General features: G+C 40.1%; 2 protein-coding genes and 1 long non-coding RNA gene across 4 annotated transcripts in view; 2 read left to right on the top strand and 1 right to left on the bottom strand.

Moving 5' to 3' along the window:
* Positions 1 to 22,354, bottom strand: part of COL4A4 (collagen type IV alpha 4 chain) — a 79,436-nt gene extending 57,082 nt beyond the window's left edge. Inside the window, exons 1-4 of the mRNA XM_087739737.1 lie at positions 22,221 to 22,354; positions 14,460 to 14,650; positions 12,531 to 12,570; positions 10,364 to 10,441 (exon numbers count right to left, since the gene is read on the bottom strand). Of these exons, the coding sequence (XP_087595863.1) occupies positions 10,364 to 10,441; positions 12,531 to 12,570; positions 14,460 to 14,515 (174 nt within the window). The 5' untranslated portion in view covers positions 14,516 to 14,650; positions 22,221 to 22,354. The remainder of the gene's footprint in view (positions 1 to 10,363; positions 10,442 to 12,530; positions 12,571 to 14,459; positions 14,651 to 22,220) is intronic.
* Positions 393 to 20,407, top strand: LOC148050848 (uncharacterized). The gene is made up of 5 exons (XR_015700519.1): positions 393 to 1,067; positions 4,378 to 4,469; positions 11,158 to 11,260; positions 14,142 to 14,271; positions 19,862 to 20,407. It is a non-coding gene; the product is annotated as an uncharacterized LOC148050848 (long non-coding RNA).
* Positions 22,355 to 22,481: 127 nt separating the features above from the next.
* The window catches only part of COL4A3 (collagen type IV alpha 3 chain), a 67,277-nt gene continuing 64,843 nt past the window's right edge, over positions 22,482 to 24,915 (top strand). For both annotated transcript variants that reach the window (XM_087739739.1, XM_087739740.1), the window contains exon 1: positions 22,482 to 22,610. In XM_087739739.1, coding sequence (XP_087595865.1) covers positions 22,527 to 22,610 — 84 coding nt within the window. In that variant the 5' untranslated portion in view covers positions 22,482 to 22,526. The remainder of the gene's footprint in view (positions 22,611 to 24,915) is intronic.

The following is a 24,915-nucleotide window of genomic DNA, read 5'->3' as shown; positions in this document are numbered from 1 at the left end:
TAAGTTTTTCTAGCTCACATATCTTCCATCATCACTCTCAGATCTTAATGCCTGATTTGAAAGTTGTGAAGTTTCCTGCAGAAAAAAATGATAGTTATTAGCCAACATATTTACAGAAAGTATCAATTTTAATAGATTATGTTAAAACAGTTTGGGAGGTTGCAGGATGTCATTTATCTATAAACAGTTCTACATTGAGTATCTGTACCTACAGTACCATACAGACCATCTCCGTGGATTTCTACTAACTTTTCCAAGGTAATACATATTCTCCTGAAGTAAAAATATTTCCCATGTCAACTGGATTTTTCAGTCTACAGCACTGGTGTGGAGTTGTTTTGGATTTGTTGCAGTTTTTGTTCTGTGCTGCTAAACAACTATTAAATCATAGATTCAAAGTGCTGAATAAAGCAAGCTTTCTAATCAGACTTCACATGTGAGCTGTCTACACTTTCACCCTACAAAATCTACATATTTACAGGTCTTTATTTCTCTTACTCATCTTTTTCATTCTGTATCATTATCTTTGTTTAGCTATAACTTGTTTTGTTTCCCTACTGAAGAGTGTTTTGCTTTCTTTTCAGAATTCATCAATCAATTATACCACATTATTAAAAAAGAGCAAAATGGAGCTCCATTCATTCCCAAGAAAAGCATATGGCTCTAAGACCACTTGAGGGCAGTAAAGGATATTTCAGTACAACCTCCATTCACAGAAATGATGGACCATACATTTATTTCTATGAATGGATTGAAGGAAAACAAAATGACAGAAATCAAAGATAATTGTAACGAAATATGTTAGCTTCAGCAGTCAAATTATGTTGAAGCAACAGAATTGAATTGCTTGCTTCTCAGTGTAAACATTTCAACAGACTGAATTTGTCTGAACAAAATGTTATCTTGTGAATTGCAAGCATGGACCTAAACCTCTTTTTATTTATTCTCTATTTGTCTTTTAAAATATGTCAATAAAATCAGTGTGATTTGACAGTTGGACATGAAGTGAAGAAACGTATGGTATGCATCATCCAATCAAATCAGCAAAGAAACAGAGTAATGAGAAGGTAACTTACTACATGCTTGGAACAGGAACATACTATAGGCTTACGCTGTACTGGAAGGAGGACTGGATCACCACTGGCCCTGAAGCTATGAGCAGGAATTTAGTCCAGAGGCTAGGAAAAGAAGTCCTACACTAACAAATAGGGACTACCTGAAAAAGTATCCTCATACAACTCATGTTCCATTTGTCTTTACTGGCTCCTCTCACTTAAACTTTGATCCTGCTTCCAGTGAAGTTACTGGCAAAAATTCCAGGGCAGAATCAGCATGTTGACTTCAGCAACAGTTACAATTTTCATGATACCATATTTAGAGCAGTGTAAAATATTATGCAAATTAAGGGCTACTAGTATTAAAATCTGCAGATTCTGCATCCTTGTTAACAATGAATGGACAGTCAGGATTCTGCGTGTTTAATTTGAGTATTTGCTTGCATGAACAATTGCAGCCTGTCTATTGGCAGTGCCTTGCACATCCTGTTTTAAAACGAATTTATTCATTGAAGTACTCTCAAAGCAGCTATTATAGCCTTTAAATACTTGATAAAAAAAAGACTGGACAACCATTTTAATTAAAGCATAATTTTGACTATAAGAAAAGTGAAATGAATGAGACTCATAGTAAAATACAACTTTTGAACCATTCACTTTACTGGAAGCGGTATGTTTTTTTAGTACACTGAACTAGCTATTACCATGCAAAATGCAACATTCATCAGCAGGAAAAAACCCACATACGATATTTCTCACTAATGCTTTAATGCCTTTGTCTTAACAATGCATTTTGTTGACAAGTTTCTGCAGCAATGTTAGTATTTTTAATTCATAGTACATATGCTCTGTATTCAAAAATAGAAAATTTTCAAATCATATTATATCCTTTGGACAGTTGAAGAAACATGATTTTGATAGTATTCAGAAAAAAGCTGAGACACTGTATGAATTCTATGGTAATTACCCATCATAATTAAAGAATAAACACTTCCAGGACATGCAGTCCTTTAGGCTGATAAAATGTCTTCGTTAGTTGCTACCCTGTGAATTTAATTGACTCCACAGTTTATGTCTTCAGCAGGAGGTAGTGAAGTCATAAAACAGTCACTGACTCCAGAATTCACAATAGGTTTGACAGCTCATACAACTTCAGCATGCCATGTGAAGCTGGTGGATTGTCTCTCTCTCTTTCAGCTCAAAGACTGATAATGACTGGGAGCTTTGTTAAGACCAAACTGATACCATGTCATAACATCTATTATCACATCTATTATTTGTGCCCATCCAATGTGACTACCACAGCATTACAGTCTCAGGACAGCTGTACAAATAAAGAGGATGAAGGTAGTCATGCTCATGTGGAAATGACAAATTAGCTCAGTTAAAATGAACAGAATATTATGCCTGCTCTGCCATCTGATGCCAATAAATTCCTTTAGGATTTCAATGCCTTGTTAATTGTCTAGGTCAGGAAGTACCCATGCCAAGACTACGGTCTGTTATTTTAGCATATCCTGGGCTTGACCTGCAGTAAGAAACTGACTTTTGACAAAACAAGACTATATTTTTTTTAGTTAAGTATACTTCCTAAGACTAAGACGGCTAATACTTCAGAATCATGCAGCAAAGCATTTAATACTGCTTGGAAAAGGCAATGGCCAAGGTTACTTGGAATTACTTTTTTTGTTTGCCTGAGACACTGAAGAGCACCTGATTTTTAGAGTGCCCTGAGCACTTAAGTATCTGAAAGCACAATGTTTTAAAGGAGTCTTAATTGGAAATCAAAAAAAATGGTTCATGCTATTAGAGTGGATTCTGTCTTGCTTCTCGTTATTGATAAAGTCAAAAGAAGTCCAGTTATTGCCTTCAATTAGGATAGTACCCTATGTTACAGGCTATGTGGATGTACCAGTGATACGTGAAATGCATTTACCTTCTGTTCACATGAACCAAAATGAAAATGCCCAGCAACTCCACAGAATCAGATTGTAGGCAAATGATACAGTGCCCTTTTTCATTCTGCACTAGCGTCTGGCTTGTAACCAGTCTTTCTCATTTTACCAGGAGCAGGACAGAGAACGAGAGCAAAGTAGAGCAGTTTGAGGGCAATGGAGGAGTGCACACAAAGGCATTTGCAGACAGATGTTTTCTTTTGTAATTTGCTTAGTGAGGTGGAAGCATCTGCTGCTACTCTAAGCTCCGCCCATGTCCTCTCCCCTTTTGGAAGAGCAGGTCTATTTCACAGCAAAGCCACAGCTTCCAGGGCTTGTAGGGGTGTCCATTCTGGGAAGTTTCCACTCCTCCACTGTAACTGTGTAGGACTGGGACCAAAACCATTTTCACTGTAAGTCAAGGCTCCAAAATAAACCTTCTAAATATTAACTTTGTCAAGATGAGACAGATCTGAGAAAGCACGCAACTTGGCATTAAATTCACGCTCTTGTCCTTAATACAGCAAATATTTTTGTGACTGTGGGTTACACAGTGAGTAAGGGTCAGACCAGTATATGGCATGTACTTTATTCTCAGTGTTCAGAAACAGCAGATCGCATAATGACTTTTCAGTATTAGATAACTTCTTTATGGTCAGATTTTGAGCCAATTAAATGCAATAGTAACCCTTAGAGCTTGACTTTTCTCAGCATCTGGATGATGCTGCAAACTACTGGAAAATTCTGTGCTCTTTTATCATATTTTTCAATGACTCAATATGCTACAGGAACATAGTACCTGATGATGCAGCTTAGTATTCACAGTGATACTTCACTGAAGCACAACAAATCGCAGTGAAGCATTGAAAACATTTTTCACCGTGTACTTTGTTTTGTGTTTTAACCCTATGGAACTATAAAAAGAAAAAGTATCCAATAAGCCAGTGGGTGTCACTATTGTGTTAAACAAACACTGAACAAGAGATAATTTGGCACTGAAACTCCAAGAAACACTGTTAATGGTTGAAAGCAGAGAGATGCAAATAGAGCATTTTAGACCACAAATAATTAACATCAGATTAGCTAATAAAATAATATTAACTTTTGCTCTGATTAATTTTATTGAAACAAGTCACTGATTGGCAATTTTTGGTTGATTCAAATCTATGAAAAAGAATGATTTTGTAGAGTTTTGTCTTGCCTGATGTGGAAAAGCTTGCCAATCTGCAGTAACTGAGAAAACCACTATTTTTAGTATGGTGGGACAGGGGGACCAAAAATATTAAGGAAAGAAAGGTGCTCAAGAACAAAAGGAGGCATAATTTAACAAGATCAAAACTTCTGAAAAATCTGGAAACATGTCTAATATGAAAAATGCTAATTTACAGATGCTGTAGCTGGACACTGTATATGAAGAACAGCCTCAAAGAGACCTTACAGTGAGGAGAACGGAGTGATCCTGTTCCTATTCCACATTCTGGTAAGCAGGCTCCATTCCCTACCAGTTCAAATCCTAAATTCTGGAGCCAGAGAACTGCCTACTGCTCTGCCCAGATATAAAAAAAATGTGTGGTCTGCTTCAGATATATATTTAGGGGTCTCATTTCTCTAGGTCTGGTTTTCTACGGTTCTCAGGGAATGTAAGTGAAATGCAACAGAAATAGCACAGAAAATGTAAAACTGGTCTCAGAAATGTGCTATTTTAAAACTGTATTGTAGCTAATATACTGGGAAAAATGATCAACAAGTATGAGGCACATAGTGGGAGAGATCTGGGTTTCCTCAGATGCTCGTGTGCATACATCTCTGATAGTAGATTCAACTAAGCACATGTATTTGAGATTAAAAGTAGATGGATTTTACATATTCATTTCCTGAGTGTGCAGCTTGAAAATTCAAATAAAAGTGCTGGATATTCCATGTGAATGACAGACAAAAAGTGTGATTTAATAAATGCCTCTTACTCCTCAAACCAGATAGAATTTGCACAGTTTCCCAGTTAGTGAATCTTAAATATGTTTACACTGTGCTGTAAATCAGATTCAGTTAACCTATAGGATCTACTAGGGATATGTGACAACCCATGAGATCTGTTAGGGAGATGTTACAAGAGAAGTGATGCCAGAAGACAGACTATATGGTTAAATTTCACCATTCTTACTCCGCTGCCCTGAAGTGTACATCAGCTGACTTTCTAACTTACCTGTGACAACTAACTGACTTAGCATCTCTTGAGAATGCTTACTCCTTACACCTCATATGCCAGAAAATGTAAGACCTTCCTCTTAGATTTCTGTTTGCTAGGTTCTCTCCTACACTAATATGAAAATAGGCCACTTGCTTCATCTGCAAAAGAACGAACATCGGTCTTGCTGAGTTATATTTATTATTCACTTTGCTCCAGGCATTTCACATGATCTCATAGAAGCTAGATCAGGTTGGGTCATGAATAGATGCTTGCTTTCTAAATCTACTTAACTCTATAAACAAAGCGAAAGGAATTGAATGGGATCAAACTCCGGGGTCGGCACAGGACAGGTTTACAATCGGTCAGTGCTAACTGCAAACATTTTTTTAACTATCTAAATTCTGTTAGAGCAGCCAGCATTTTTGGAGGCCTCTGATACAACACTGCAGGAGTTATCAAGGAAACTACTTCCCAAGTTAGAAGAAGAGGAGAAAATGGAGGAAAGGTTTTACTGTCTGTTGGACATATCAGGAGAAAATTAAAATCATAGACTTTATGGGAGACCAAAGAGGAAGAGGGGGGAAAAATCTAAAACAATGAAGTTGCTGTTTGCCTCTAATTAAAAACATTGACTGCTACTGCCTACTGGAAGACCAAACATCTTGACTGGGAAAGAAGGGGCAGGAGAAAGCCTCAGTTGTTCCAGGCTGGCATTAAAAATCGCGTAGAATGCTTACCGGCATATATACTTTCATTACTGACTTTCTCCCCTCGTTTATCTGTTCTATAGTTCTTAAATGAATATGTATAGTAGCACACAGTATGCGCAAGGAGATTTAACAGCACATTTTAAAGGTGTCCTATGGAAGAAAGAGTCCTTTTGGCTTGTGACATGAGATCAAGAGATAAACAGTATAATGTAAAACTAATTCCAACAAGGCTGTAATCCCAATTAAACAGAAGTCGAACTTTCATTGCGATGTGGATAACTGTAATGATATCAGAATGGGATATACTACTAGCAATAGTGACTACAATGTTTTTCAGACAGTGATTTCTTGCTAATGAATAGTAGTACAAATCTCTTTATAGCACAGAGTTATCTAAGGTTGAGAGAAATAAAAAACGACAGGTACACAAGCTCTTCTAAAACCCAATATAGCAACCAATGCATAAGTATACTGGTTTTATATAAATGTTAAATAAAAGTTCAGCTATTTGTTTCTACTTTTCTTCCAACTTGCCCAATTTCAATACATTCAAGTACCTCCACGGCAGTTTCCTTTTCTTACTCCCATGGTCATCTTTTCTCTAGCTAAAACCTCAATTATCTTGTCCACTTACAATGAAGAAGGCTTTCTATGTTGACATTTAGAAGATTTTCAAATGGGCAACTAGAAGGCAAAGTCTTAATTCCCATTGCATTCACAGTCAGCTGCACAGTTTTCTAACACTGTCCTGGTAACCACAGCTTTAAGTAATCATACTTAAAGTGCATTCAAAAAAACAGATAGAAAGAAAGGTCATTATGCCAAGGACAGTAGGGCAAGATTTGAGGTCCTACTTTCCTATGGAAACTTGAGAGTATACTATGCTCCTGACAGCCATTCCACTTAACTCATAAACCTAAATATATTTAGGAGTTTAATTTTAGGTGTCTATTCTCTTATTACCCTAGTTTTTTACTATTTTAGTGGAGAGACGTTAAGGATAAGGGCTACAGTTATGTCATACACAGCTTACAATGTTTTTAGTTTTACAAAATGTGAACACACTTCATTTGTCACTGGTAATTACAAATAAACAAAGCTGATTTATATCAGCTCTAAGACTTTTGTTCTACCTTAATTTTAGTAGAAATCTTTGTTATGGATTCACTGTAATTCTGCTCCAAACATAGAACTTTACTAGCTAAATTTCCAGTGGGCAATGCTTCCACTGAAAGTCTGAAAAGGAAGGTAACATTCTAAAACCTGTGAAATGGCAATGTCATCAAATACCTGTCATAGTGTTTTATATGTAAACAAAAATCCCTCAAATGAAATTAGCAACAATATTTTCCTCAGAGTCTGCTGACAAAATGAAACCCTTATCAGATGGGCACACCTTAACTTTGAAATTATACAGCTGCTGGTTTATCAGCAGATAGATATTCTGACTTCTCTAAAAATCTCCTTTTCATTAGTGTGTGGAGAAGGATGCAAGGAAGTAACCATTAGCAATGTGTGAAACAAACTGCTTAGGTTCTTATTCAGATGTTAAACTATCACTTGTAAGTTGGACCTATGACATCTATCTAGCACAAAGTCTACATTATGATACAATGAACATCTTTCCTATGGATAATAATTCCTATGCATTCCACCAGGTGTATTACAAATAATGCACTTTGCTAAATAGCTTCTCCCCCAGTGCACTTTTTAGGGGAGATAAAAGTTAACAGAAACTTTCAATTGAAATTGGAACTCTATTTGGAAGTATTCAGCCAACAACAAAAATTCAGAATAACATAGGAATGGTCATGTTCCAGCTAGTCTAATGAAGGATTTGGTTGCAGTCCTTGGAAGAGTTTGAATAACATGTTTAATTAATTCATAATAGGTCTGACCTTGTGTGTTTCTAACATAGATGATACCTTACCAGTACAATAATGAGATAATTTGCCCTTGCTGCCCTGTAAGTCATGTTCAATGGAAGATCATGAAGGGAATACCCTGCATCTGACTCCCTGTGGTAAAAAGAGATCAAAAACTAAACAAAAAATAAAAAAATAGGTGGACTGGTCTACATATATGAATGTAACTCAATACATATACTGATGTAGCTCACTCAGATGCTGCCTTTCTCATTCAGCCACTGCAAAAGCCCAATACTGCAGTTGGTTTAACAGAGCTGAATAAAGACTTGTTAACTTTGAGGGCTGCTATAGGGTTGGCTTTTCAGCTGGTCTGGATCAGATTATTGTTCAATTGCCTTTTGACAGCAAGTACATGAATTTTCTAGAATCTTTTTGTACTTTCAGCAAATGTTTGCTGAAGGGGCTAGCTCATCCTTAATTTTGACAGCTAGCCTGTGCTAAATAGTGAAAAGTGAAAAATATGGTGCTAGGCAACCAAACTTATACTGTTGTCCTTATCACAATTTCTTTATAGAGGATTATTTAATAAACTGTACACTTCTGAAATTTTAGGCTTGCATATGCCAGAGGCTTTCAATGATCATTTATTTCTTGTACTTTAAAGACAGGATTGAGGAAGACGCAAAAATCTGAGGAACCAGCCTGGGAGCAGGATTCAAACAGAAAAGTAGATAAAGCAGATGTTTTCCATTCTAGAAGCTAACAATAAGATAAACAAATCTTTTATTTTGTAATGGGTAGTCTCCACAAAAGCTAGGAAAGCAAAGTTAGTGTGTCAGAGTGTAAAGGCAGAACACAGCAAAGTTTAGAAATCAACAGGATTGTAGGATGAAAAAAAGATTAAGTAATTCTATAGAAAATAATTCATCATCATACATTAGTATAGAAAATATTTGCAACAATATATCTGAAGTAGTGTTTAGTTAAGCCATATTTCATGTAGGGTCTGATAAGTACTTCTGTTTCTTGCACATTGATTAATAGAAATGATTGCATGAAATATAGATTCATATTACATTGGAGAGACTTTATCCATCAGTGTGCATACATATTTCAGAGCTGTTTCAGAAATTGGTACAATTCTCAGACTTACATTTGCATAATGACATTGAATTTATTTTGAAATGTTTATTACACTTCTATTTGGCACTTCGGTTCAGATCCTTGTAAGTATTTAGAAAGCTAACTGCAAATGCAGGAATCATAGTTCAGTTTACGTGTGATGGGGAGGACAGCTTAGGAAAGAGCCGTAACGACTGCAGTAAGTATTTATTATTGACTGATTACGGGCATGTAATTCAGAACTTCCAGGCTACCGAGAGAGAACCAGAATTAGGCAAATTTTCTCTAGTTTCAAAGTCAGTTGTTTTTAAATGGCACTTCAGATCAGGTTTTTGGTATCCAAAACAATCTATTCAGTAGCACTGAGAGACACGGCAATGCTGCTAGTCAAAATACTTTTCCTGGGATGCTCTTTTGTTAACAGAGTGTTACAGAGATAGACGCATCCTAGGCCCCTATTATGAAAATCCTACAGCATGGGGAACTTTCGTATAGACATAATCCTGGAGGATTAGGATAGGATCCAAGGACACCAGGGCAGTGATCATGACACAGCAAAGCATGTAGCTAACTGCAGAAGCACAGGAAGGAAAAGGTGTGTCTTGCTTTTGTGGTGACTCAGGTTGTACACAAATGGGGCATGCAGTTCTTCTAAAAACTGATCCGCCATGTTCAAGCTTTCTAACCCTAAACTTTAACATTAGTACTTTGAAAGAAAACAGTTTCCATCACTGACAATTTTTCAGTGGTTCACTAATCAGGGCATGTATCTAAATAAGTACTTTCCTCATATAACATTTAAATTGTTTGCTATCACTGTATAGTTATGTATTTTGAGAAACACAGTCAAGATAACAAAATAGTCATCACAGGACCATATTTCAATTAACAAATAGCAACATGCACAGTTACTAATTTTAGTCTATAATATGAAAATGCCTTGGCTTCATTCAATGTTTTACAATTATTTATAAGGCAAAGACAATTCAGATTTATTTTTTATACTTCGTGCATTAAGCTAGTAAGATAAAAAGTCTGCAAGCTTTTCCAGAATCACCTAACCCAAATAAAAAACACGTAAGTTCTTATAAAACTAGTAAATGGCATAGACATTCTCTTTGAACCAGCCTCTTAGTAGAAAATGAGCATAGATTTCTAAACTTAATATATCAAGAATGACCTTTGTCTAACTACTAGGTTGATCTCAAAGAATCCTTAACACAAAAAAGGCACCACGATTATTACAAACCTAATCTACAAGCAAACCTGTTTACAATCTTAACTTCCTTCGATGACAGCTGTACTTCATACCAGTAAGAGAATTATGCTAGTTTGCCATATTCAGACTTGTTCATGTCTGAATATTGATTTATTGAATATTGATTTATTGATTTATGTCAACCATATTGATTTTAAAGAACAGCAATGTGCACAAAATGAACAGTATTTACAACAGTAATTATCATTAGCTCTAATCATCACTTACTCTTGATCCTTTTTCTGGGAAGCACCGACAAACTGAACAATCCTGTCCCCCACATGGGTCAATATATGCATATCCTCCCTAAAAATTAAAAGTTTATAGGTTTATTAATATGCAACAGACAACAATCAATTCATCAAATATTGTCAACTGGACATATTGTCCGATTAGATGATTTTTAAGGCAAAAGATTTGGCTACCCTTACATACCCACAGGGAAATTTCCTGCTGATGAAGAAACTTGGCATAGCACCAAACATCAGAATATTGCATAGGTCTTCAGCTTGACACATATGAACCTTTTCCAATGCTTGCTTAATAGAATATACACATCAATACTACATTTAAAATCCTCCTAACCTTTTTGGACCTCTCATCAGCATAAACATGCAGGCAAAGTAGAAGCAATAAGAAAAAGCTTATTACTGTTGCTGTAGAAGGTGAAAGACACTACCTGCGAGTTATGTAAAGTAATGCTAAATATTACAGATAAATACAACTAAGGAAATAGGCTGCATCTAAAAATATTTTAACAGAGTCAGAATTTAATTTGTAATAATGTGAAATTTGTAACCCATCACATTAGGTTAAGAGATTGTTTAACTATGATTAAATGACAAAAGACAAAACAGGCTGAAGAGCAACAAGTCCACAAGTCCACTCAGCAATGAAGTCTAGTATTTAATTCTTGTCTATTAGATGAAAAAAGAAGTATGTGCATGGTGTAATTATGCATTGCCTACCATTAATTTACTTATTTCTTGTATTAAAACTTTCCATCATTTTCCTCTTAATAGCTAAGAAGTGACTATGTTTCATCAAATTGCAATGACAAAAAAAAAGCCAGTTCGAGGAGAAACTAAAACACAACAAAATGTAAATTCAGTAATTTATTGTGTGGTAAGTGAACATAATTTTATTATTCTTTTCTATTTCCCAAAGTGTAGTATTAAACATATACTAATTATATACACCTTATGCATTTATAAACTCACTTAGATGGTTGGAATGTCCACTAGGTGACATTAATTTTTCAGCAAAATTATGTAAGTGATCAAAGCGGTTTTGAAGAGGATGACAAGGACTTAAAAGAATTAGGAATAATTTAAGTAAATACGTAAACAGTGATAACATGAGAATATTTGCTCAGTGTGGATTTCATTTTTCTCAAGGTCAACATTGTTTTGTTACTGGTTTTAATAACCAACAGAACACAATAGGTTCATACTTCAATTTTTCAAGGAGAAAACACCGACAAATATTAGATAAGGAGGAAAAATTCTGTTCTTTCTATCTACAATATTTTTAGAATATCTGGTACTCCCAAACCTCAGAACAAGAGAGTATGATGTTCTCTCTCACAGACTGCTTCTCTTTCACACACTGGATTTCCCACGAAATTACTAATCTACTCCACACTACTCTCTCACTTAGTTATTAAAAACTTGCCTCTACTGGAATGTCAATGGAATGCAACTTTCTAATAACACGTAAGCTGTTACCCTTTGTTCTAATTGCACACGTTAATTTTGAAAAAATAATTCAATTTTCAACAGTTCAACTGAAAAGGAATTACTTTGGGGGAAAAAAAAAACAAAAAAGAGTTTTTAAATATTTGAAAGAAACAAAGAGGATGGACTTGAAAGAAGTTTCAGTGAGGGCACTGGAAACATAAGGTTACTATGGGGGACAGTACAGAGAGGAAAATAAAGTAGATATTGAGGCTATATTATATGTGAAATTTTGGCTTCAGTGAGACGGAAATGTACAGGGAGGCCAGTTTAAGATCTAGGCTAACATACAGAGAAGGGCTTGAAAGCTAGAATGAGTATGATATACGCTATAATGTAGAGCCATTGAAGGGACTTCATGAGGAAGAAGACAGGCTCCGTGCATGAGAGAGGTTTTTTACATGCAGCTTTCCAAAAACATCTAAAGAGGCCAAAGTTAGAATCCAGAAGAATCCAAAGGAGAAAATTATAAAATAGTTAAGCTGAGCAACAGGTACAGAAAGGAAAGTGAAAACCGCAGAAACACTAAAAGAAGCATCTCACAGAACTGTATTTTTTTCCCACAGAACTATAGGTCATTTTGGTGTATATAGTGTTACTTGTTTGAACTTTACCATCCTATCTACCACCTGTCTAAAGTAAATATCAATGTCACTTACCCCATCAATTTCTTGTGCTGCAAAAACAATCAGCAGCCACCTGATTTAAAAGAAGGAGAAAGCTAAATTAAAACTACACTTCCAACATCCAACCTTCACAAAAATGTAGCCTCTAAAAAGTCAGAAGTGTGTACACATGATTGAGTCCTGTTTGGGGTGATTATTTAGTAAAAGAGTACATTTATAAGGGGTATGCACCATCAAGAAATGGTCAGCACATGCTATATATATTTGTCTTTTTGGATTTGTGAGACTGAGTACAAACATATAGGCATGAATAAGACTATGTAAAAGTCCTTGTAACTTCCCCCTTGTAACCTATTTCCAATCCCACAATTAGGAATGGCCAGAGAGAAATCATTCCATACAGATTTCTGCACCTCCATGGATACCATGGGGTGAAGACTGAGCAGAGATGGAGGTGATCTACATCTGCCCCAAAATGAGTTAGCTGGTGCTGTTTTCTTTTGCCCAGAAAGCGAACGAGAGAAGGCAGGCTGCAAAGCAGCACTCAAAATAGCCACATGACTCCAGAGCAGCTGCTGGGGAAGCCCAGCTCCATGCCAACCATTGCTAGTGATGGATTATAAAGCTGAAATTATGTCTTCTATGATTTCCATGTGCAAAAAAAAGAGGATAAAGTAGAACAAAAAGGTAGCCCAAAATTTCTGCAGCAATACATGAAATAAGCATTATTATTAATTATTATTAATACTAACATTATTATTAATGAGAACTAAGGTGCTCACTCATTATACAAAATGATAGATTAGATACAGCCATAACATATAGGCTACTGTGTATTATTTTCCAGGCTATAGTGAAGCCTGTATCAAAATTACTCCAACCCTGCAAATATTTAAGCATTTAGTAAATTTCCCCAAGTCCAATTAAGATCAACCTCTATTTTTTCTTCGTTATTCACATGGTCAACTCTTTGGATACTGAGAACTGTGCCAGCAAATCCATGATTACTCTCCCTGATTATTAATTATTCATAGATTCAACTGCAAATTATATAATTTGTATATGCACTGATATATACTGATAAATTCAATACTGACAAATTTAACATATTTTAGCTGTTTATGTACATTTACTCTATATACTTTCTGAAACTATGTTGCCTGCTACTTTTTTCAAATACACAGATTTTACAGAAACAAAATATTTATGAAAATAACTAGTGGTAACTGAAGACAGAACCTCATACTGTCTTTTGCTAAATGAGAAACAGAGGATTGATTAAACAATGTGAGATTGCCAGATGATCAGCTACAGCAGTAAATGGTGGAGAAGTTCTGTGCATCCCAGTAGTTCATCCTTTAATGCATCAAGCAAGTTTGTGTAGAAATTATTTAACTTCACAGGAACACTTCAGCCAGGTAGCAGACAATAGCATTGGTTTGTGCTCTGATTGTTACTAATTTAAGGCCATTTTTGCTTCCAGCCTTCTGAACTTGCAGACAGCCTCTGTAAATATTTTCTCCCATATCAACATTGGCCAGGTGTGAGTTATTTTTCATTTAAGGAAATGCCAAGTTGTCATGAAACCCTTGCACAACTGAAATGGAAATTTGATGATGCTGTTCTTGATGCATGGCCTTGCAGTCTCCCCTTTTTCCAGGCATATACAGCAGGCATGTGTTTGCCAGATTGTTCCCTCTTATTTCAAAATCCCTGCCTCCTGAAGCCAGACAGATGTTGCCTATGTACTCAAATCAGCACAAGACTGTTTGAGGTAAGTCGTTCACAAATAACGTAGAAAAAAGGCAAAAGCAGCTACCTTGGAGAGATGGCTGGGATAGAAGGCTGCTACATTGGGGAACACCTGTATTTAACTGGTGATTTCTTATTACTGTTAAATTTACAGCTAAGAATATATCTCAGTGGCGCTAATTAAAAAATTTAGCGATCTGTAAAACTCACCAGGCAGATGTGATAAACCACTTAATCCGTTCAAACGAATCCTTTGTTAATGCCATTCACACTGATTGAGGATCTGTATATGCAGCACTTTTTTTCTTTCTTTTTTTTTAAACAGCAGGTCTTCTCTTTCCTTCTGTTTGTGGATGGTCTATAAACACTGTTCCATACTGTTGTTGTTTTCCCCTCTGAACCTGTTTGTATTAAAATATACATCTGATGTACAAACATAAATAATTACTGGATAACCAAAATATGTCTTAACCATTTACATATGTCACACTGCACAGCTTTATCTTGGCACTACATTATATTATTCCTATTCAGGCCGCATTTTATTTTACCAGCAATCCAATGATTTTAAGGGGACTATATATGGAATTACAGATCAACATAAGAAGGGTGCAAGATTTCAGCCTAGAAAAGAGATAGTCTTCACTTAGTGTTTGAAATAATGAGCGAAGAGCATCTTACATCATTATTTCTTAAAAAGCTATCATACCCACCATTTTAGCTAAAGGCATTTAAAAAAAAAAAGTGTGACACCTGTCTACTGTAAAGACCTAATGAACTTAAAAAAAAAATCAAGAAAATATTGGCTATACTTTCAAGCCAGTGTCTTCTGCAAACTGGGCTGAACCAGCGTTTGTGTGTACATCTGAGCAAAGGAGGACTACTCTGAATGCAGAATAAGCCATATACATTTTCGGCTCAGGAGTTCTACCCATATGCATGGGTAGATGACAATCATTGGAAATGTTACCTAGGTTTTTTTAGGTTTATTTTTAGACCATTTTTTTCCACAGCTTTTGCCAGGACTTAGGAAGCTGGAAGCCCTAAGCGCAGGACTGACTGGAGGCCTCTACAGTCCCAGACAGTCAGATTTTGCACGCATAAATTAACTACACAGTGCATCTGTGACCTCTGACTCAGGTCCAACAGCATATATGCAGTTTTATGTGCAAATGGGCTGCACCAACTTTTCTGTAAGCTCAAGCTTCACAAATCCAGAGAAATGGCCAGCTCCTGTGCAAACTTTTAGATCCTCCAAATAAGAAAAAAACTGTAATCCTGTGGAGCAAGGCGCATCTGGCCTTGATTCACAGTGGTTATTTCAAACTGAGGGCTTAAGAGGCTGGGCTTTTCCTAGGATAGCACAGATCATCCAAGTGATAGAGGAGCCAACAAGGAGACGTGCTATGCTGGACCTTGTTCTCACCAACAAGGAGGTGCTGGTGGGGAATGTGAAGCTCAAGGGCAGCCTTGGCTGCAGTGACCATGAAATGGTGGAGTTCAAGATCCTTAGGGGATCGAGGAGGGCGCACAGCAAGCTCACTGCCCTGGACTTCAGGAGAGCAGATTTTGGCCTCTTCAGGGATCTGCTCAGTAGAATACCATGGGATAGAGCCCTGGGGTGAAGAGGGGCCCAAGAAAACTGGTTAATAGTCAAGAATCACCTCCTCCAAGCTCAGGAGCGATGCATCCCAACAACGAGGAAGTCAGGCAAAAACTCCAGGAGGCCCACATGGATGAACAGGGAGCTTCTGGACAAACTCAAACACAAAAAGGAAGCCTGCAGAGGGCAGAAGCAAGGACAGGTAGCCTGGGAGGAATACAGAGAAATTGTCCTGGCAGCCAGGGATCAGGTTAGGAAAGCTAAAGCCCTGATAGAATTAAATCTGGCCAGGGATGTCAAGGGCAACAAGAAAAGCTTCTGTAAGTATGTCAGTGATAAAAGGAAAACTAGGGAAAATGTGGGTCCTCTCCAGAAGGGAACAGGAGACCTGGTTACCCGGGATATGGAGAAGGCTGAGGTACTCAATGACTTTTTTGCCTCAGTCCTCACCAGCAAGTGCTCTAGCTACACCTCCCAAGTTGCAGAATGTAAAGGCAGGGACTGAGAGAATGAAGAACCACCTGCTATAGGAGATGATCAGGTTCGAGACCATCTAAGGAGCCTGAAGGTATGCAAGTCCATGGGACCTGATGAGATGCATCCGCAGGTCCTGAGGGAACTGACGGATAAAGTTGCTAAGCCACTATCCATCATATTTGAGAAGCTGTGGCAGTCTGGTGAAGTTCCCGCTGACTGGAAAAGGTGAAACATAAGCCCCATTTTTAAAAAGGGGAAAAAGGAGGACCTGGGGAACTACAGGCCAGTCAGCCTCATCTCTGTGCCCGGCAAGATGATGGAGCAGATACTCCTGGAAACTATACTAAGGCACATGGAAAATAAGGAGGTGATTGGTGACAGCCAGCATGGCTTCACTAAGGGCAAATCATGCCTGACAAATTTGGTGGCCTTCTATGACGGGGTTACAGCGTTGGTGGATAAGGGAAGAGGAACAGATGTCATCTACCTGGACTTGTGCAAAGCATTTGACACACTCTCTCAAGACATCCTTGTCTCTAAATTGGATAGACATGGATTCAATGGAGGGACCACTTGGTGGATAAGGAATTGGCTGGATAGTCGCACTCAAAGAGTTGCGGTCAACGTTGGCTCGATGTCCAAGTGGAGATCAGTGACGACTGGTGCTCCTCAGGGGCCGGTATTGGGACAGGTACTGTTTAACATCTTTGTCAGCAACACGGATGGTGGGATTGAGTGCACCCTCAGCAAGTTTGCTGACGACACCAAGCTGTGTGGTGTGGTCAACACACTGGAGGGAAAGGGTGCCATCCAGAGGGACCTTGACAGGCTGGAGAGGTAGGCCCAGGCAAAACTCATGAAGTTCAACAAGGCCAAGTGCAAGGTCCTGCACATGGGTCAGGGCAATCCTAAGCATAAATACAGAATGGGTAGAGAATGGATAGAGAGCAGCTCTGAGGAGAAGGACTTGCAGGTTTGGCTGATGGGAAACTCAACATGACCCAGCAGTGTGCACTTGCAGCCCAGAAAGCCAACTGTATCCTGGGCTGCATCAAAAGAAGCGTGGCCAGCAGATGGAGGGAGGCGATTCTCCCCTTCTACTCCACTCTTGTGAGGCCCCACCTGGAGTACTGCTTTCAGCTCTGGGGCCCCCAACATAAGAAGGACATGGACCTGCTGGAGTGAGTCCAGAGGAGGGCCACGAAGATGATCAGTGGGCTGAGAGAGTTAGGGTTGTTCAGCCTGGAGAAGGCCCCAGGGAGACCTTATAGCAGCCTTCCAGTACCTGCAGGAGGCCTACAAGAAAGCTGGTGAGGGACTTTTGACAAGGGCATGTAGTGATAGGACAAGGGGTAATGGCTTTAAACGGAAAGAGGGTAGATTTAAGGAGGTAGATATAAGGAAGAAATTCTCCACTAAGAGGGTGGTGAGGCACTGGAACAGGTTGCCCAGAGATGTTGTGGATGGACCATCCCTGGAAGTGTTCAAGGCCAGGCTGGATGGGGCTTTTAGCAACCTGGTCTAGTGGAAGGTGTCTCTGCCCATGGCAGGGGAGTTGGAACTAGATGATCTTTAAGGTCCCTTCGAACCCAAACCATTCTATGATTCTATGATTATATGATTATCATGGGCTTTTATTTTTCAGTGCTGTAGTCTTCCAAATGTGGGGAGGTTAATTTTGAGGAGACTGAACACTGACTAGAGTGAACTGACAGAAGTTTGCTTCCTTTGGAGAAGTCTCCTCAATAAGCAAAGACAATCACTGAGAAGGGAGCAAGGACGTGAACCTGCAGCAAACTGGCTGCTCTCTGATAGTTCAACAAGCAGCTATCTTTTCTTTGTAAAACAAATGAGCATACCGTTCCTGGAACATTACTCTATTGCTTTCTATTACTTAGATAGTGTAACACCTTTCTAACCAGAACTAATCTATAAATAATATTGACTCTTATGTGTACGCACAGTATATCCATATCCCACAGTATGAAGAAGAGACTTCATAAGCTACCATGCACTGACTAATGCATAAATAGCCTAAGGGCAGCCAATCCATGCTGCAAGACCACACCCTACATGTATTGTACAGTACTTCATTCATCTGCCAAATTCTTAGTCTCTCTCTATGCCCTAGTTCCCCATCTGTAAAAAAAAAAAAGGAAAAAGAAAAAAAAACAAGAAAAAAATAACAACACTGCTAATAATAACATAATATTCCTACCTCACTAATTTTTTACATTAATAATATAAATAATATAAGCAAGATTGTAAGGCAATAAAATACTGCAGGGACAGATTGCCTCAAACGGAAAACCCAAGGCAGTCATAAAGTGTTAGACTTTGCAGAAATTTGTTCTTGTTGGCCACTATCCATCTCATTATTTAATTATCCAAACAGCTTCTGAAAATGAAACAGAAATTCAAATTTGGTACATTTGCTTTGTATTAGCAGGGAACCTTTCATTTTCAAATTAAAATCCAGTTTGATCCAACCCATTGACACACTTTGAAGTCATACTTAATGCATGAGTGGAAGACTTAAACGACTCCATTTGCTATTTCATCATGGCTATCGAAAACCCATCGTTTTCTGAACAAGCTTCCTATAGTTTGAAAAGTTCAGCAGCCAGTGCAATAATATAAGGACTACAAAGTGTTATTTAGATTGATACATCAAATTGATCTCATGTTTTATATTTTGTAGTAATCACAACAGTTACCTCAATAGAATACTTACCTAATTCGAAAGAAGATAAAATATCCCCAGGATAACACAGTCAATACCACCAAAGGAATATATTTGTTTTATACAAGCATCACCAAACCTCAGCTCATAAAATTTTCAAAAGCCAGAGGGGGAAAGGCTGGCACTATAGCCTAACCTAGATGTTTAGTTTCTAGACAAGGACCAAGAAGGAAGACAATTTCATTCTTAGGGACTCCGATAAAATAAGACCACAGGACATGAGCCATAGTTTGAGGTAGACACACAGCTACAGTTACTGAGGTATAAAAAATCAGAGCAGCCCTAACTATATTCTCGTTACCTCCTAATAAACCAACATCATGTGTAACAAGATCACCGAAGTTGCAAAGTCAAGGATTCAGAAGTTAGGAAATAAAAATTAGGGTTGTGTGCTCAATTTTATTGTGTTTCTTTTATGCATATGATTAGGATAGTAATTTTAAGTACAAGAACATATATGCTGTTTTCCATAGGACTTCTGCCTCATTCATGATGGATATATTCCATACTCTTTTCATCCTTTTCCTTAAGCCCTATTTTTTCTTTTACAGTGTCCTATGAAACATTGCACTTTATGTTAAATTCACACAACTATAATGTTTTCCACAAAAATATTCCTTATCTGTAAAAAGAGAAAATACTGTTATACTTGGTTTACCATAGACAATTGAGGAAACAAAATCAAAGCTAAAATCATTAAATATCAATTACTGTGGAAAAAGACAAACTTTAATTTTTTGCAGCTTTCAATTGTTTTCTAGTATTAAGGTTGACCTCTCTGTTACTCAGGCACTGGTGTTTTTTTGGTGAAGTACCCTTACAGCCAGCTGCAGGTACACATTTTGACACAACTGATGTTAAGCCTGCCTGGCCAGCTGTTTTGCCAGACAAGACCGTCTCTCTGAGTTTGTAGCTCTCTGAAGATATTATGGACTACAACAGTACCAGCAACACAGTCTGCATCAAGGTTTCATAGACTTTCTTCGGATGGATCCCATCAATTATGGTAGCAACGAGCAGCAGAGAACATCAGTGGTTGATCTTACCTTTGCTCCAGCTCAATGCTACTCTGATGTCACTTATCTGTCCTAGAAACTCACATAAAGGCACAATCTCATAATGCAACATTACTTGCTGTTTCTTAACTATAACACACACAACTACCATCCAGTTGGGCCATACCACTTAGCAGCCAGCTGCTCAAGGTCAGTGGTGGTACTGGGATAAGACTGGGCTCGAAGAAGAATTTTTTTTTAAATGTTGTCTTTCTGTTGCATCTCCCTTGTTAGCACTTTCCCATCTCTGCTTTGAGCTTGCTGACTTCTTTCTTTGAAATTTCCACACAGAGTTTACATCATTTGAAAACTGACTCAATCTTTTTATTATAGCAGTATTTCATTCACTAGGTATTCTGCATATATTAATTAATTTCTCCTAACAGCGGTTTGCCTGCTTTCTTCTGTTTCTTCCAATATTTCTTTGGCATAGTATTCAAGAGCTCTCCTTTTAAGCACTAGCTTCTTTACTCAGTGACAGTTAGACTGTTCATCCTGCGTCTGAATTTGCATCACTTCTGGGGACCGACCACTCTCTTTCACTGTGGTCTCGCTTGCTCTGACCTTGTTGTCTCGGAGAACCTTGCACCTTTTGTTTTCACTTTTGTGTAAATGAGTCTCTGCTACCTTCTGTCTACCACCAGTTCTTCTAATGTTAAACAACTGTAGACCCCATTTTTGTCCTTATTACAGTATTCCTGTGTAAAAAATGTAGCACTGCTACAGTCGACAGGTTTAGGAATCTGACAAAAAAAATGCATCAGTTTACTGGTTTTAGCCCTAACATACTATTTCCTCTACATGGTTACCATCAATCTGGCTTGAAAACGGGATTTTTTTTCACCTTTCTCTCTGTATGTGCCAGCTTGCTCTCACTGATGCTTGAAATTTTAGAGCCAAGGTGATAACATCTGTGACGATGTATAAGATCTTTGACACCGAACATATTGCTCTGCTCTTCCAGAGATGTGTTCTTGCTGCTAGTACCAAGCTTTTGGGAAAAGCAGCCTCTACTAACTAGCTTTCACAGCAGATTTCATAGGGGGTTGACAGGAGTCTCTGCTCTCATGCCTGTAAAAAGCAGCTATTTTACACAACTCTGTGGTTAGCTTTAAGCTCATGACAGGCTTTAGATTTGTATCTTGTGAGTAATCCTAAATAGATTTATATACATATATTGTATTGTATAGTTAGGCTTTTTTCTGGCTCACTTGTAGTGCTTAATCAAACCAGTAATGCAGGATTTCCTATACAGCATTCATGAACACTACGGATAAGGTAAGATCATTGTGGCCGTCCTGGCCAACATACTTTCTAAGCTTGCACCATGTCAGAACAGCACTTTATTTGGCGAGATGTTACGCTGGACGTGGCAGTACTTTTGTCAATAGCATAAATGTGGTGAGCTTTACATATTGCCAACACTTTACAAATCACGCTTCCATTCAGAAAACCTTCATATCATGCTAAGCTATGTGGAAAGTCCGCGGAGAAACATTTCTCACTGATTTATGCTCATGCAGTGGGCAGCACTTTGCCCCTTCTGTAATCAGCCGCTTGCTCTTCGCAGTCTCATTAAGAAAACACTTGAGGGAGAGAAAAGCGCTGCTGAAAGGAAAACACTCCCGTCAGGGCCCGGGAGCGCCCCGGCCAGCGGCGGGATGGCGCTGAGGGCCCGGGCTGCCGCCGGCCTTCCCCGCTCCCGCCTCACGCACCAGCGCTGCCGCCTCCCGCCTCGCTCCCGCCCCGGTTTAACCGGCCCCTTCTCACCGCCGGGGCGTTACAGGCGACCCCAGGCCGTGCCCGTGCTCGGGCGATGCCCGGGGCTGGCCCGGGCGGGTCCCCGTCCCCGCTCCCGCCGCGCAGCCCCGAGGCCGTTCGGGCGGCGCCCACCACCTGCGCCCTCACGGCGGCGTGGGAGAAGCGGGCGGGGGACGGGGACAGCCCGGTAACCTGGGACACCTCCAGCTCTCCCAGGACGGGGTTGGACCCTCAGCGAGCTGCTCAGCCCTGGCAAGCGCTGAGGCCAGACGGGACGGCCCGTGACGAGCGCCAGGTACCGCCGCCCGGGGCTGCCCTTCCGCGGCGCTCACCTCAGGTCCCAGGCGGGAAAGCCCCCGGCTCCTCGCTCAATCCATGCCCGCTGAGGACGGACGGACGGACGGCAGCTGCCGGCGGTGCCCGAGGCAGGAGACGCGGGGGGGAGAGGAGAGGGGACGAGAGGGGTGGCCCGGCCGGCCCCGCCCCGGCCCCTGTCCCCACCCCGGGCCGCGGGAGCGCCGAGGCGGGTGCGAAGCAGCAGCCCCCGGGCCAAAAGCTGCGGGCGGGCGGGGGTCAGAGTCCGAGCGCCCGGGGCCGAGCTCTGCGGGACTCTGCGCAGGCAGCGCCGAGCGGCGGGGATGGCCGGCAGGGGCTGCCCCAGCCGCCTGCCGCCGCTGCTACTGCTCGCCCTGCTCTGGCCGGGCCGCGCCGCGGCGGCTGAGGTGAGTGAGCGCGGGGCGCAGGGGCTGGGGCGGCGCGGGGTCCCGCGGCGGCTGCAGCGTCACCTGGGGCAGAGCGGGGCTTGGCCCCTCGGCCCCCTCTGCCAGCGCACTGCGTTTCGGCGTTGGCAAGTTGTGAGGAGGAAAAGGTGACTTTATTGTATTTAAAACGATACGCCTCATCCGCGTCAGGTCCGTCGCACCCGGGCACGGTGAGGTGAGGTACGTCTCGCCCAGCTGTGAGGTACCGTTACCCCTGCGCCGCTCCCGGGCGGGGATGAGCAAAGGCGGGGAGGGCCCCGCACAGGGCACTTGGTCACCGCTTGCCTCAGGTGCGAAGGAGCAGCAGAGCGTGTCGGCGGCCCAGCCGGGCGGGTCGCAGGGTGGCTTCCCGCGCTGCCAGCTGAGGGGCTCCCCTGAGGGGATGGGGGGGCCTCGGCCCCGCCAGGCGCCTGGAGGGCGGCCGCGGAGGCCTGTCCCACGGGCGGCGCGGCGCTCCGGAGACAGCGGATGCGGCCGGCAAGGACTGAGCGGTGTTGGGGACGGATGCGCTCTGAGGTACCCGCTCGCAAAGCAGCACTTAGCGTCTGGACCACCTGTGCCCCCTCCGTTACAAACTCACTTTACAGTCTGTGTTTCAGGTTTAATGATGAGTGTGCATCACCGTTTGGTTGATAAATTCTCCTAGATCATATTGTAGTCTTTGCCGTTGCTTTCTGCTGTCTGGTTATAACATTGAGATTGTACATTCCTAACTGGGAGAAGAGCAGTCAGCTGTGAGGGAAATGGGTCAGTGTAGCTCTCAACATTTCTGGCAGTTACCAAACAGAAAACTGCCAGTTTCAGTAGATTTCTGATAGACATCAAACACAGGAAACTGCCAGTTCCAGTAAATTTCAAGTTCTGTTTCTCCCATAATAGTCAACAGTGTTAATTTCTCCTTGCATGTGTGAATAAAGCTCTAACAGTACGTCTAAATCCTTTACTGCCTATCAAAACATTTTGCAGTTCACCTTTTTAAGGAAAAAATCTGATCTTCTACTTTGTTGTTGCTAAAATACAGCCACATTCTGCTGTAATTATCTAAAGCACACTAATTAGTAATAATGTTTCTTTTAAAATATTGCAGCTCTTTGCACTCACCCATTCTGGGTAAAGTGTCTGGAAACAGCAAAAGCACCTCATCAAACATGTTTGCTTTCATGGCACTCTAACTAACCTGCAGTCAAGTTTAGTCGTTTAACAAAGATCTAATTGTTTTATTTGTAATGGAATTAAAATACCTCTTAGTTCTTATATAGAACAGAGGTACCAGATCTATTTGCAAAGTACACATTTTATGCAGAGTTGTTTCAGGCTCTGCCTAGATCTGATCCTTACTCTAAAGCAAGATGTGGAAGACGAATAAACTCAAGACCTGCCTCTCTCTTCTACCCAGTTTGCTGTTCTGTATTCCATTCTTCTCTTCATCTGCTGGTACCTCCCATCCACTGCCCTTCTTGCTCCTAAGAGGTGGACATCATCGTATATGCTTGTTGCTCCTAAGGGGTGGACATAATCATGTATGCTTCTGGATGGCTGTTAACAAGCGCAGGCTGTGTACCGGGAACTCCTCCCTGCCCTCCCCCCCCGACACACACACTCACACTTTTTCTAAGCCTCTATTCTGACTGTGTTGATCTTGTCATCCTGTTTCGTGTTTTTATCTACAAAGGAAGGGAAAAGGAGGTGTATCGACAAGTAAGACCCCACATGTGGCCTAGTAAAGCATTTCAACACTTTTTAGCAACCTCAGTAGGATCCTAGAGTATTTGCCAGCCTTGAAGACTCACGTACCTTAGTTCATCAGCAGCCTTTCTGCTTAAGGTAGATCATGAAGCTCTGAGATACCAGTTTTCTAGTGCATTGTCATTACTAGATCCTCGTTTACACTTAGGTGTAAGGATTTGGGATGGTAAGAAGTGTCTTCTACAGAAATCTTGCTGTTGAAGCAAAGTTTGAACACAATGTATTGATCCAGTGGTGCTCTGAAAATTCAGTGGATCTCAAATGTTGTCTGAGATCAGTTTAAACTAGATTTGCAACAGATAACTGAGATGAGTTTAAGATTAAAACGTCATCATTTCTATTCTTGTATGAAAATGCTGATATTTTCAAAAGAGAAAGTAACAAAATTTTCTAGATGATAGAGGAAATAACTTAAAAAAGCTATTTTATCTAAACTTCTAATTAAATATTAGTGGCTAACATTAATTGACATGAAATGATTGATGAATAATCATTGCATCTTGACTGGAGTGTCCATTGC

This window comes from Nipponia nippon, unplaced genomic scaffold (genome assembly GCF_047370975.1).
Source record: "Nipponia nippon isolate SJK-2023a ecotype South Korea unplaced genomic scaffold, ASM4737097v1 scaffold_7, whole genome shotgun sequence".
Taxonomy (NCBI): Eukaryota; Metazoa; Chordata; class Aves; order Pelecaniformes; family Threskiornithidae; genus Nipponia; species Nipponia nippon.
This window is presented reverse-complemented; position numbering and strand designations above follow the sequence as displayed.